This window comes from Leptosomus discolor, chromosome 16, assembly GCF_034619465.1.
Source record: "Leptosomus discolor isolate bLepDis1 chromosome 16, bLepDis1.hap2, whole genome shotgun sequence".
Taxonomy (NCBI): domain Eukaryota; kingdom Metazoa; phylum Chordata; class Aves; order Leptosomiformes; family Leptosomidae; genus Leptosomus; species Leptosomus discolor.
The window spans coordinates 304072-316886 of record NC_141406.1 but is presented as its reverse complement, the minus strand read 5'-3'; the positions used below and the strand labels follow the sequence as shown (position 1 = coordinate 316886).

Genomic DNA, 12815 nt, shown 5'->3' with positions numbered 1-12815 from the left:
GGGCATAAAACAGCAGGGCTGGGGGAGACCCAGTGTTTCTGCAATGGCATCCAGGGAGCCAAGAGCAGAGGCAGCTCCACGTTTCTTCAACACAGCCTTTGCGCTCCAGCACTTGCAGCAGACAGCCTGCAGGCACACGTAGGACTCTCCTTACCTGCATTTCAGTCAGGACTTCAATATCGTAGGTGCGGAAGAACTCCTTGGGGCGCAGGGCGATCTGCTCCGGGTGGGAATCCATTGACTGCAAAAAAAGCCATTTTTCGGTCAACTGCTCTGGGTTCAACAGGCAAGCGGAGAAATGCGTGGTACCAACACGAGTCAGCGGCAGTCTGAAGTCAGCCCTTATGGCATGGACTAAGAGAGTTGCTCTACAGGGGCTGGAATCAAAGCCTGTTCAAGCAAAAGTCGTCACAAGACGCTGGGCTGGGCTCTGGTTCCTTCTCTGCTTGCTTGGTGCAGGGGTGGCACCGACCGGCTGAGGCAGGACCACAGCAAGTGCTTCAGAGCATCTGCAGAACAGCTCTCCCTGCAGCTCCTCATACCACACACACGTTCATAGGAGCAAAAGAAAAGCCCCGTTATTTGGAAAACAGTCAGTCGCCAGGGGAAATGGAAGCTAAAAGAGCAGTAAGAACCATCAGCATTAACACAGCAAGGGCAGCACTTTCAAAAGCAGCCAAGTTACACAGCACAAGATCCCTCAAAAGCTGAAGCAGGGGCATGTGGTCCATATCTGCTCATCTTTAGCTGCAAGATAAAGATTCTCGCTCTTCCCAGCCTTCCCTGGTCACTCAGGTGAGACCCACATCGTCTTTACATGCAGGGTGGAGCCCACATTTGAGCCCGAGCTCATCTGTCCTCCTAACTCTGTGGACACAAGCTCAGACATAGGCTGAGGACGAGCTGAGCATCAAGTGACCTGTGTGCTGGCTGCTCCATGCTCCAGTGCATCCCTCCCTGCCTGCAGCACAGCGGGGACGGGCACGGCCACACTCACGCCACAGTCAAGCCTCGCAACATGTCACACAGTGCTGCGCAGCAGCAGCACCTTCCCGTGCCACACAGGCATGACATTTGGGCTTGACCTCAGAGGGACAGTGGATGCAGGACTCAAGGGCTTCACCCTCTGCCCCTGGGGACGGGTGCGCAAGGTCCTTGTCCCTGGAGGTGGCTCGGTCAGGGGCTGGGATGAGCCCTGCGGGACACTCCCTTACCGTGACTTCAGATAACGCTGCGCTCAGAAGAGACGCTTATCTTAGAACTCGAGGCAGGTGCAGGGTCGTAAAGGTTTTACTGCAAATTCCTTAAACACCCGGTGTTTACAGAGAGGAATGTCTGACCCCACGGCTCAGGAGAGGTGGCCCCCACGCCGGTGTGCAGGGAGGGCAGCACAGAGCAGTGCACAACTGCCACGGGTTTTACTGCTGCTCAGTGCTCCAGAGACAGTAACAGGGACGTTGCAGCACACCAGGGAGCAGGTCATGGTACAAAGGGGACATGGAGGAACAGTCCAGTGGGAACTGGGAACAGATTGATAACAGGCATTCAACAAGGCAGAGGAAGGGCAATGCTGCCATTCCAGGAGGCAAGACGTCTGCTGCTTACAGCTTTACGTGCTCCTCCTCTAACGAGGCTTTCCAGGGTTAGTCCCACTCACAAAAGGATTCAGAAAAATCCCCTTTTTTTCTAGCCTGTTCCCCAACATTCTGCCTTCTCTTCCATGGGCTTTGTGCACCTTCCAAAACCAACTACAGCCAGAGCTGTTTAGTGGAGAGTTGAATAATCCATGCATGACATCTCTGGTGTGTGAGATGTTCTTAGTATTTAACAGAGAGGGGACAAGGCTCACATGGTGGGGACAAGTGTTTTGGAGAGCTGCCTGGCTGGGACAGGGACTGCGAGCTTCTCTGAGCTCCCCAGCACAACCTCTGTGACTCCTGGATGCAGGTGTCAGCCGGCTGCTCCTCACCCCAAGCAGGTCGTGTCCAAGCACAGAAATGGCTTGAATGCTCTCAAAAAGCCACACGCATGTTTGCCTTCCTTTGAAAATCCCTTGGCCTTGGGGCTGGAAGCAGAGTTAGATGCTGTGACTGTAGCGTACCCTGCCATAGAGGGGAACACATATACCGCCTGTTCCTATGTTATGTCCGAGCTTTGGGATCAAACGCTGCTGTCCAATCCGAGCTGCTGTGTGCTATCAAGTAAGGCTCAGGAATCAGTAATAAAAAATGCGATTAGAAGATCATCTTGTGTCTACAAACTGGAATGCAAAATGGGATGTATGCCAGAAAAAGTGATCTTTGCACTGCGATCAAGTTATTGAGTGGTGATGATGATCAATAATCACACTAATTATGGCACGGAGCATCATTGGGCAGCGAGCAATGTGCACTAATAGAAATCCTGGTAGGCAATACAATTTTTTCCCATGCCCCATTTCACTGACTTAAGATTTTGATCTGGATAGTGAATAAGAGGATCCATCCAGGTACGAGCTGACCAAGACAGCTATCGCTAGACCTACGAAGAATGCCCTTGTTTCTGGGCTGGAGTACTCTTAGTTCAGAATTTAAACAATTCCTCTTTTGTGTTTCATACTTCAGTCACCAACAGAAAAGAAAATTCAAGGGAAAACAGAGACAGGACAAATAAGGAAGAAGAAACACACGGCTGCAAGGAATAACAGTAGGGAAAGGTCCTAGGGCACATTTTAACGCTAGGGAGGAATGTGACATACCCAAAGTCGTACAAACCTTACTGAGCTTCGGTCTGTCGTAGGGCAAGTGTCTGTCCATCGTGCACATCACAATCCTGTCCGAGAAACCCTCCTGGCGCAAGGTCTCTGCGCAGACCAGTCCAGCTGCCCCTGAGGGAGAAGGGAGGCCGGTGGCAGCTGTGCCTGTGGGGCGTTCGAAAGTCTGAACCCTTTGCTCCCAAACCCCACCAGGGCTGACTCCAAAATCACCATCTCCACTAGCCCTGGCTTTACTGCACAGCCCTTCCCAAGTCAAACAGCTCGCACGGGCAGCCGGTCGGGGTGGATACCCCAGGCAGGAGGAGGGACCCTTTGTCTGTGGAGCATGACTTTAATCCTCTGCAGGAGCTGTCTGTCCCTAAACTCACACAAACCCACACAGAGCAGACCTGAGGAGTGCTGCCAACGCCTAAACGCCTCTCACAAGCTCGGGGGCACGAGCGGCGGCTCAGACCCTTGCACTCCCTACTCACAGCAGGGTATTGCAGCTTCCCTCTGGGCACTCAGCTCCTGGTGAATTCGCAGCTGAACACGGAGGGCAGGGAGCCCTCCCTCCTTCACAGCTGAAATGTCGGTTGCACGCTTCACTGTAGAGGATTTTGCATGCAATTTCTTTGAGGGTAGGGTTTTTTTTGTTTGTTTGCTTGTTTTTAAAGACAGAAAAAAGGCTAAATCAAACAAAAAGCTGCCTTGGGCTGTGCTGCCCTCCCACAGCCAGGCAGCCTGATGGGCATGTCCCTTCTTCCCTGGCCAAACTGGTGAGACTTGAGAGCTCAGGTGAGAAGTCCTGAGTCTCTTCTCAACCAAGGAACCTCGCTCAATGATGAGTGTAGTAAGGGCCATGGTTTCTGTAATAGCAACGAGAGAAGATGGACCTGGGCAGTATCATGGTTTGGTCCGTGAACAAAACGCTCCTGTCGGTGGAGGTGGGGTACAGTGAAAGAAGAGACAAGCAGGCGGACATCCTGTGCATGCTGCCTGGGGCGCGCTGAGCCAGGACTGATGCCACTGATGCCAGGATGACCCTCATGTGAGGAAGGGGCCACGGCCGCTTGCCGTGAGCTCTGCTGGGCATGGGTGGATCTTGGTCCTCGATGCAGGGCTGGATGGGTAGCCTCCACCCAACACTTCTTCCTCACAACCTCAGCTTTGAAATCCCCTTTCCCATCCATGAGAACGGACCTTGGTCTTTAATAGATCTGTATATTAATCTGGTCGAGCCTGAGAAAGCTCCTTTCACAACAGCTAACATTGCCCGCAGAGTGACCTTGCTGAGGGTTTTGGTGACTGTCCAGCCCTGCTCACACCAGGACAGCCCAGCTGACCTCGGGGAGCAGCAGTGTCACACCCTGGCTTTCAGTCAACAAACAGCAGGGGCACAAGAAAGGGAAAAATGTTACCCAGCAGCAAGGGAAAAGCCAGCCAGGCTGGTTTTCCCCTCTGCTCAATCTGTGAGCTGCAACTTAGATGGCAGGAGTAGGAGATCACAGTGTGATCCCCATTTCCACAGTTTGGATCTGGTGACCTCGGGGGCTAGAATCGAGCAAGAACAACCCATGTGCCAGGAGCAGCCGTTCCCCCCCAGCCCCAGGGCCAACACTGGACAGCTTCTATCCTCCTTCCACCCTCCATTTCATCATCCTCCATTTCATCCAGCCCGGCGTCCAACCCGTTCCAGAAACAGGCAAACTCAATAGATGGGATTCACTCTATCAGGCTTTCTACAAAAATTGCATTACACAAGTGGAGCTAGGACAGGAGATAAGAAAAGGTAGCTTGGCAGTTTTGCTATTTCATGCAGGGATTTGATATTTTCTGGGAAGAATTTATCTTTTAAATGAGATAAATGATAAATGAATTTATCTTTTAAATGAGATGAGACAGAGATGTGCAGGCTCCAAGAGGAAAAGGTGTATCCACATCACAGGAACACCTGAGAAGACTTTACGCTTATTATTGGTGGAAATCAGGGGTTACTGATGTATCTGGGGAGGGTGTAGAGGGAAGAAGCTTCAGGGGACCCAGTGCAATGGACTGTGACAGGGAACTACAAAGCTCCATGGACCAGAGGCACAGGGCACCTTTGGACCATTAGTGTGTAGGACACAAAGGCTCAGGAAGCCCCTCTGTCTGACTCTTTGCACAGGGAGGGACGCAGGAGGAGTTACAGAAGGCACAGGGCACCCTGCTCTCCACACATCTGCCCAGGAGGGGACACATACAGCGGTCCCAGCACATGCCACCCCATACCTGCACCGATGATCAGCACGTTGGTACTGCTCAGGTTATAGTTGCTCAAGGAGATGCACTTCGCCATCATCTTTGTCCTCCTCTGTGTCTGAAGAGCCTACGTCACCAACAACAAGAAGAAAAGTCATTATCTTTTCTCAGCTTTAACCTGGGTAGCCAGGCAGGAATGGGGACAACTGCACTATTGTCATAAAGCAGCTTAGATAGAGAAGGAACAACTGCGCCCTTGTACCCGACAAGGACTCCAAACTCACGCTCATCCAAACACCTCTCCACCACCCAGTACACTACCCCCTTGCAAGGTACAAAAGGAAAATAAATCCATCGTCTTCTGCAAATTCATCCAGATACGCAGAGCTGGGGAAAGAAAAAGTCGAAAAAGCAGCCCGGGTGTGCCATTGTGCCGTTCTGCAAACAGCAGCTGAGATGGAAAGACGGAAGTCCTATCAGCACCTTTATCCTGCACCTGAGCAGAGCTTGTGTACCTCCGATACCCAAAGAAGCTGATGGACTTGTCCAGCGTACCAGAGCACACCCAAGGACCTATGCTGCCATAGCCCTGCTGCCCAGACCCCCTGCTGCCGTGCGTTGGGAGTCAAAATCCATTTCTGGTGGCAGGAACAGGCTCAACTCTGCTCATCATATCCCACCCAAATCTGCTGGAGTAGAAGTGCTGCCATTCAGGTGACCTCTCTGGATCTAACCCAAGCACTGTCAGGGTCTGGCTGGTTCCGAGCCACATGCATCCGTGCGAATGTGCATCTGAAGAAGGCTTTTCATGGAAAGAAGAATGGCATTGGCCTGAATGGGCTTCATTCTGCACCCCATCTGGGGGAATGAGAGCCCTTTCTGCCCACGCACCAGGTTCCTCTCCAGCAAAAGGATCTGATGCCTGGGCTCAAGAGGGAGCGCAGATGACCTCCGTCATCGCCATGCCACATTCAGATGCAGCAGACACGGCCAAAAAGCTGATGGAAGTTTCCATGGGTCAACTCAATTAAAAGTTGCAATGAGCTTAAGGAAACACAGGACAAGTTCAGGACAACCACCTAGTAAGACCTCCTGAATCCATGGACACCCCAGCTCAGGCGTCTGGCAGCTGCAGGGAGGCTAGGGGAGCACGGGGAGGACATGAGGGGGACACCACACCTCTGCCCTGCTCTATTTGTGCCTCTGTACAAGATTCAGGCTCCTGCTTGAGTCAGAACCAGGCTAGGTGGACCTTTGGTTTACCCATGCTGGATGCTCACAAACCCTTCTGTTCAGGCACTGCTTCCCATGCTAGAGAGCCCAGAGAAAAGAATTTGCCCCCCGCCCCGATGCACCCAGAGCAAAAAGCAAAAGCATGGGCCTTGAATTTGGGATGCCAGTGACCCCTCACCTGCTTGCTTGCTCGGATGTACACCTTCTCCTTCTCAATCTTCACCTGAGGGTGACAGAACAGCAGCGGTTTGGAGGACAGTGAGTGCCTCCAGCATGAAGAGGGTGATTCCTCCCCCTGTGGAACAACTAACAAACAGAGCAGCCACCTCACCAGGTCTCCTGAAAGAGTGGCTCAGGCCATGGCAAGGCTCGCCCCAGCTTGAGGCAGTGGGATGTTCCTTGCCTCATACCAACCATGCACTGATGGTCAGTGTAAAATCTGATTTCTGTCTCAGGCTCACGGCTGGTTTCTCAGTCCCACCCCACTCCTGCTCAAGAGACCTCCCAGACTCTGCACGTCCACCATTAGGTTCCATGGGGGTGTGTGATGCCTGCGGGTGGATGCAAGGGGAGCTGCAGGGAAGAAGGATAGCTGGGTGAGGTGCTGCTCTCCACTGGACCTTAGTATGTGCTTGGAAAATGTTTCCTCCATGCCTTCAAAGAGGATGCTTATCTCAATGCAAACAGATATTTTGCAGATGACACCAAGCTGACTGGTGCAGTGGATGCTCTAGAGGGACAGGAGGCCATCCAGAGGGACCTGGACAGGCTGGAGAGGTGGGCTTGTGCAAACCTCACGGAGATCAACAGGGCCAAGTGCAAGGTCCTGCACCTGGGTCCGGGCAACCCCTAATATCAACACAGGCTGGGGGACAAAGGCATTGAGAGCAGCCCCACCGAGAAGGACTTGGGGGTAGTGGTGGTAGATGAAAAGCTACCAGCAATGTGTACTTACAGCCCAGAAAGTGAATTGCACCCTGGGCTGCACCCAGAGCAGCGTGGGCAGCAGGGCGAGGGAGGGGATTCTGCCCCTCTGCTCCGCTCTGGTGAGACCCCCCTGCAGGGCTGCATCCAGCTCTGGGGGCACCAGCACAAGACAGACACGGACCTGCTCGAGCAGGTCCAGAGGAGGGTCATGAAGATGCTGAGGGGGCTGGAGCAGCTCTCTGTGAGGACAGGCTGAGAGACTTGGACTCTCAGCCTGGAGAAGAGAAGGCTCTGGGGAGACCTTAGAGTGGCCTTCAGTGCTGAAAGGGGGCTTGTAAGAAAGATGGGGAGGGACTTTTTAGTAGGGCCTGTAGCAATAGGACAAGGAGTTATGGTTTTAAACTAGAAGAGGGGAGATTTAGATTGGACATAAGGGAGAAATTCTTCCCTGTGAGGATGGTGAGGCCCTGGCACAGGCTGCCCAGAGCAGCTGTGGCTGCCCCCTCCCTGGCAGTGCTCAAGGCCAGGCTGGATGGGGCTGGGAGCAACTTGATCTAGTTGAAGATGTCCCTGCTCACTGCAGGGGGGTTTGGACTAGGTGACCTTTAAAGGTCCCTTCCAACCCATCAGAATCCATCCTGTGATTCTGATTTCCTCTGCTGCTGCAAGAATGAAGGTCTCACCTGGAACCTGGGCAAGCTGTCCAAGCCGGGGAAGTCCTCTATGTCACCTGTGCCGATGCTGAAGCAAGCTCCGTGCCATGGACAGCGGACTCTTCCTTTGGACAAAACCCCTGCAGGAAACATGGCAGAGCAGAGTTGGTGCTGCCCTGCAGCTGCCTCCTGCCCCTGCCTGCAGCCTGCTGAGATGGAGCTGCCATGACCTGGCCAGGGCAGGGGTGGCAGAGGCCACATCTCCCTCCTGCTGTCCTGGTGATAGTGGGCTCCTCGACTTCTTCACAACATGAAGGCCACTGCTGAGCAAGGCTGACCTTCCTGAAGGCTGAGTGTTGCTGCCCAGGGCCTCCTGCAGCAGCAGGAGTTGTGCTGCTCCACGCAGAGCAGCTTCAAAGTTCAGACTCTGCGAGCATGTCCCCACGACTCTCCTTTACCCAGAGGTGTCACCTCTCTTACAGGACACAGGGCAGCTGTTGTGGACCTGGATTGTCAACAGCATCTTGGCTACTCCGTATGGAGTTCTCTTAACTTGCACGTGGGACTAGTCCAGCCGTTTGGGACAGAGGGTGAACACAGTTACCGACTGGGGTCCTGTATGAGGGATCCCATCTAAAACGCCCTCGCTGATGGCGCCCTTCCAGCACAGCTCCAAAGATCTCTGCTCTGTGTGGAACAAAACCTCGCTCTCTGGCAGGGCCTGGGTCTGCAGTCTCCAGGGTCTTGTAGCCACCTCCACGAGCCCCAGCAGCACCCGGAGCAAGCGGCGCCTCAAGCAGAGCATCACTTACTGAGAGCAAGCGGGTTTCAGAGCAGATCCTGGCACAGCCAGGAGCCTGCACGCCTCCAGGAAAGCACGGGCTTGCCCAAAGCCACGAGTTCGCTCCTCACAAGTGTTGGCTCAGAGGCCGCTACCTTGGACTTTGGCTTTCCCTGCCTGAAAGAGCTGGCTCAGGATGCCGGGGCAGAGCGAACAGCTACGATTTGGCCATGCCGGACTGGTCCCAAGCTTGCACCTTTGCTTGCCGAGGCACAGCAGTGCTACGTCTCGTTCCCCACCACACATGGGGAAGGAGAGGCAGCCCCTGCACACACACTGCAGCAAATCCCTGTTCCCCAGGGAGACCCCTGCATGAGCAGCCAGTCTCAGGGATGCGCCCACAGGTCTCTGAAAGGCAGGTGGGCTCTAACCTCAGTTGGCCACCAGAGCAGCGAGGGGCTCTTCTGTCGGGCTCTGCAGGCTGCTAGCCCCAGGTGAGGGCTGAGAGCATGGCTGCCTGCACCAGCTCTGCTGCTGCGCCAGCAATGCCCAGAGGGCACTCGGCAGGATGCTCTGCTGTCTTCCCCAGGATCCCACCTCCAGCAAAGTGCCCTCCACCCCCAGTCTGGGGGACGCACTTCTCCAGCACGCAGCTGGGCCATCACTGCCTGCTGCCATTACTCAGACGCTGTGTAGGGACCTGCCTGAAGCCCGTGACGAGAAAATGCCAGGATGAGTATTTTTAAATGCCGAGATGGGAAACCACTGTACCTCATCCCACTTCAATCAGTAACACCAGCAACCTTTCTTTTTGCTACTGAAAGGATCCCATCAGCCCAAAGAGCTTCCTCCTTCCCCCACAAATAGGATTTTGATTTACAGAGAGCTGTGGTTTTGTGGGGGTTTTTTTTAAGACTGAGTGGCCTGAAAAATCCTAAGGTGATCTTTTTTTTTCCACTTTAACACTCAGTGGCTGGGAACCGGTAAACAGAACGATATGGAAAGCCCCATAAAACCAGGCTTTGCATGGTGACAGCGAGCTGCACCTGCTTCATCCAGGAGAGGTTCAGCTTCAGCTGAAGAATGAAACAGAAGGCAAATTTAATGGCGCTTGCGCCCGTTTTTTTCTCCAAAGAAGCACCAGCCCTGTGACCAACAGTGGCAAGCTGGGGTCACCAGCAAACTGGACCTGCAGCAAAGCACTCCCAGGAGGTTTGCGCCTCCACTGCTTTCTGCCCACACCTCTCCCCAGTGAGAAGATGCCGAGACGATGCTGAGCGTGCGGCATGGCACTGCCCCATGCCCAGCAGCACAGCCAGATCAACACCGGGCCGTCTTTCGCCCACTCTGTGATGCTCTTGGTCAGTCTCCCAGGACGTGATGCAGGCTGACCTTTGACCAGTGGAGCCCCGTAGTGGGGACACTTGTGTCCCACGGCGTGGAACTCGCCACTCTCCTTGATGAGCAGAGCCTTCCCGCAGCCCAGGTCCACTTCCCGCATCCTGGGGAGGAGAAGCACAGAAAACACATGGCAGAGCATCCGCCTGGCAGCAGACGCCACCCCCTCACCCTGCACCCCAGCCCTGGTCCTGCCAGGCTCCCCCCCTCCTTCAATGTGCTCACCACCAGCTCCAGGTGGCTTACAGGGGTGGGTCACTCCTGTCACCAAGCCAGCTTTGGAGGTGGCTCTGCTGCTTCCAGCCTGGGGGACAAGGTGGGCCATTGAGTGGCAGCTTCTTCATCCATCCCTATGCCAAGAGGTGACCCAAAGCACCTCCCCAGCGGCTCGGGAAATGGCTGGTGGTCTCCACTCAAGTCCAAGGGGTCAGAATAAAGCTTTTCAGCACACAGTGGGAGCAAGAAACTGAACTGGCTTTACTGCAACATTACCTCCCCTCCTGGCCCCAGCAGCTCAGCTGGTCCCTACCAGACTTGTGTTCACTACTCAAAGCAAACACGACATTTCTGAGACTTGAAAACCAGGAGAGGCAATTCTGACCCTTTGTGTACCCTGGCCTTGGGATCTGCTTCCCTGCACTGCGGGGGGCTGTGCTCTGGTCCTGGCCACATCCCAGGGCCAACAACGTGGGTCACCTTTTCCTGATAAAACCCTCAAGACAGCAGACACGTACGTGTGACCTCCTTGCTCTTTCCCTCAGCTGTTTTTGCAGTGTAAAGCTCACACAGCGACCTGCCTGCCTGCTCCGGGCTGCTGGCCCCGGCTCTGCCTCCCGGAGGGGCTTTGCCTCCCTGGCGCTGCTGGCACTCTGCCCCCCACTTGCTTGCACAGGAGCCAACTCAACCCTCGAGCCCCGCTCTTTGAAAGACCACAGTCGCTTGTGCGGTAGCCCGGACAAAAGCGTGATTGGCACAGCAGGAATCCTTTACACACAAAGCTTTGGACTTTTTAGGCTCTCTGGGTCACACCCCCCCAGCTGCAGTCACCTGGTCCTTGACCAGCCACGCCAGGCTGAGGCTCCAGACACCCCTGTCCTGGCCAAAAGCATTTCTTTGCCAATCATGCACCTTGTCTACAAAGACAGAAAGAGCTCCTGAGCATCCCCATCTGCCGAATGAGTGATTCATGGTGCCATTAGTGCTGGAAAGGAGCGTTTTAGAGAATCCTAACTCACCTGGCTTGACTGAGAGCTGATCCACAGCCCTCTGGCTCTGCACTGAGCGACACACACCAGCCACAGTGTGGGTGCAGCGTCCCCAAATAGCAGGTGCCTTTGCCCACAGCAGCGGGCTGCCCAGGTCTCCCTGGGAATGGGATGCCTCCTCCCCAGAGCCCAGCAGCACCCAGCCACCCGGGCCCCACTGGTCTGCTTGCTGCAGGCTGGCCAGGCACAGGTTCTGCAGCTGCAACGTGTGCTTTTGTCTGCAAGAGTTTCCAAGCCCCACAGACCGTATACAGAACTGGGCTGCATTTAGGCAGCTGAATGACACTGAGCAGCTGCACTAACCACTGAAATACGAATCTTTCAACCATTCGTCATTTCCAGGAGGCTGCCCGTTGCTCCTCTCTGCAGAGTCTGGAGAGTGGGATGCAGGAGGCTTCAGCACTGAGGCCCCCCACTCCTCCATCTGCCCAGAACCTTGCCAAGGGGATTTCTGCAGCTTTTCAGCTGCAGGGGCAGTGCAGGATGCCCAAGCATCATTGAGTGAGACACGTTGCTCTGCACTGAGCAGATGTTTACTCTCTGCTCTCTCACTATGTCTCCACCAGATCTTCATCCCAACATGTCCTGTCTTCACCTCCTTTTCTCTTCTCACCACTCAGGTGCTCCTTTTCAAGCAACAACCCTGATACACCCTGTGCAACCCACGGCCCTGAACAAGGGACTGAATCTCTTCTCAATGCGATTAGCAGCAGCTGCTTTCCTACAGCAGAGCCTTCCAGCTAACCATGGAGGAAAGCGGAGTGACGAGGAGCAAGCCCTCAGTTTGCAGGGAGCTGGGCATGGAGCACTGAGCTGCTGCTCCCTGGAAACTTACCCTCTTCCAAGCAGAAAGCCTGTCCTTGTGCAACTTGACGTTTATCTGGAAACCCTGGTTGTTCCCATTGCATGAAGTGGACCATCTCTACAGCAAGCCTGACACATTGCATTTGGTGTACCAGCTGCACCACCACGCACACAGCAAACCCCATGTGCTCGAGAAAGCTACTGGCCACATGTGATCCCTCAATGCTCTTCATGCACGATAGGTCCCAGGGTCTCAGAAGAATGGGATGCACTTTGCACGCTCAGTCTTCTTTGGGTAGTGTCCCAACTCTATCCTGTCACTTGCACCCGGGCTTCGGAGACACTTGTGCCACTCTCTGCTTCATAGCCGTGGAGATGACACCAGGGCTCAGTCCACCAGCACCCCTGTAACACCTTCAAACCCAGCCTGGGCAAGTCTTAGTGCAGGTGCCTGCTCTACCTGCACCAACTGTCCCACTAGAGTAGTGGCAAATGCTCGATTTTCTTGCCACCTTGGGTGAAAACAGAAGCAGAGCTCATCATGCCTGCCCTTGAGAGAGATTTTGTCCCAGTAGATTGTCAGCCGCCCTCCCAAGCAATGCAGCTCTGCTCCCTCCCTGTGTAGGACACTTGGCACTTGGAGGTCCTTCCACCAGCACAAGGGGCACAGAGCAGTACAAGTCCTGCTGCATTCCTCAGCCATGCAGCACTTCAGATAAAACCTGCGGTTAAATGACAACCATAACTCCATGGGAAGATAAGATAAGTGAACGAGTTTA

At 54.4% G+C, this 12815-nt stretch overlaps 1 protein-coding gene across 3 annotated transcripts in view; it reads right to left on the bottom strand.

Moving 5' to 3' along the window:
• AIFM3 (AIF family member 3) overlaps window positions 1-12815 on the bottom strand; it is a 34161-nt gene that overhangs the window by 14546 nt on the left and 6800 nt on the right. For all 3 annotated transcript variants that reach the window (XM_009958592.1, XM_009958591.1, XM_009958593.1), the window contains exons 3-8: window positions 9962-10071; window positions 7819-7928; window positions 6387-6431; window positions 5006-5102; window positions 2754-2866; window positions 155-241 (exon numbers count right to left, since the gene is read on the bottom strand). In XM_009958592.1, coding sequence (XP_009956894.1) covers window positions 155-241; window positions 2754-2866; window positions 5006-5102; window positions 6387-6431; window positions 7819-7928; window positions 9962-10071 — 562 coding nt within the window. The remainder of the gene's footprint in view (window positions 1-154; window positions 242-2753; window positions 2867-5005; window positions 5103-6386; window positions 6432-7818; window positions 7929-9961; window positions 10072-12815) is intronic.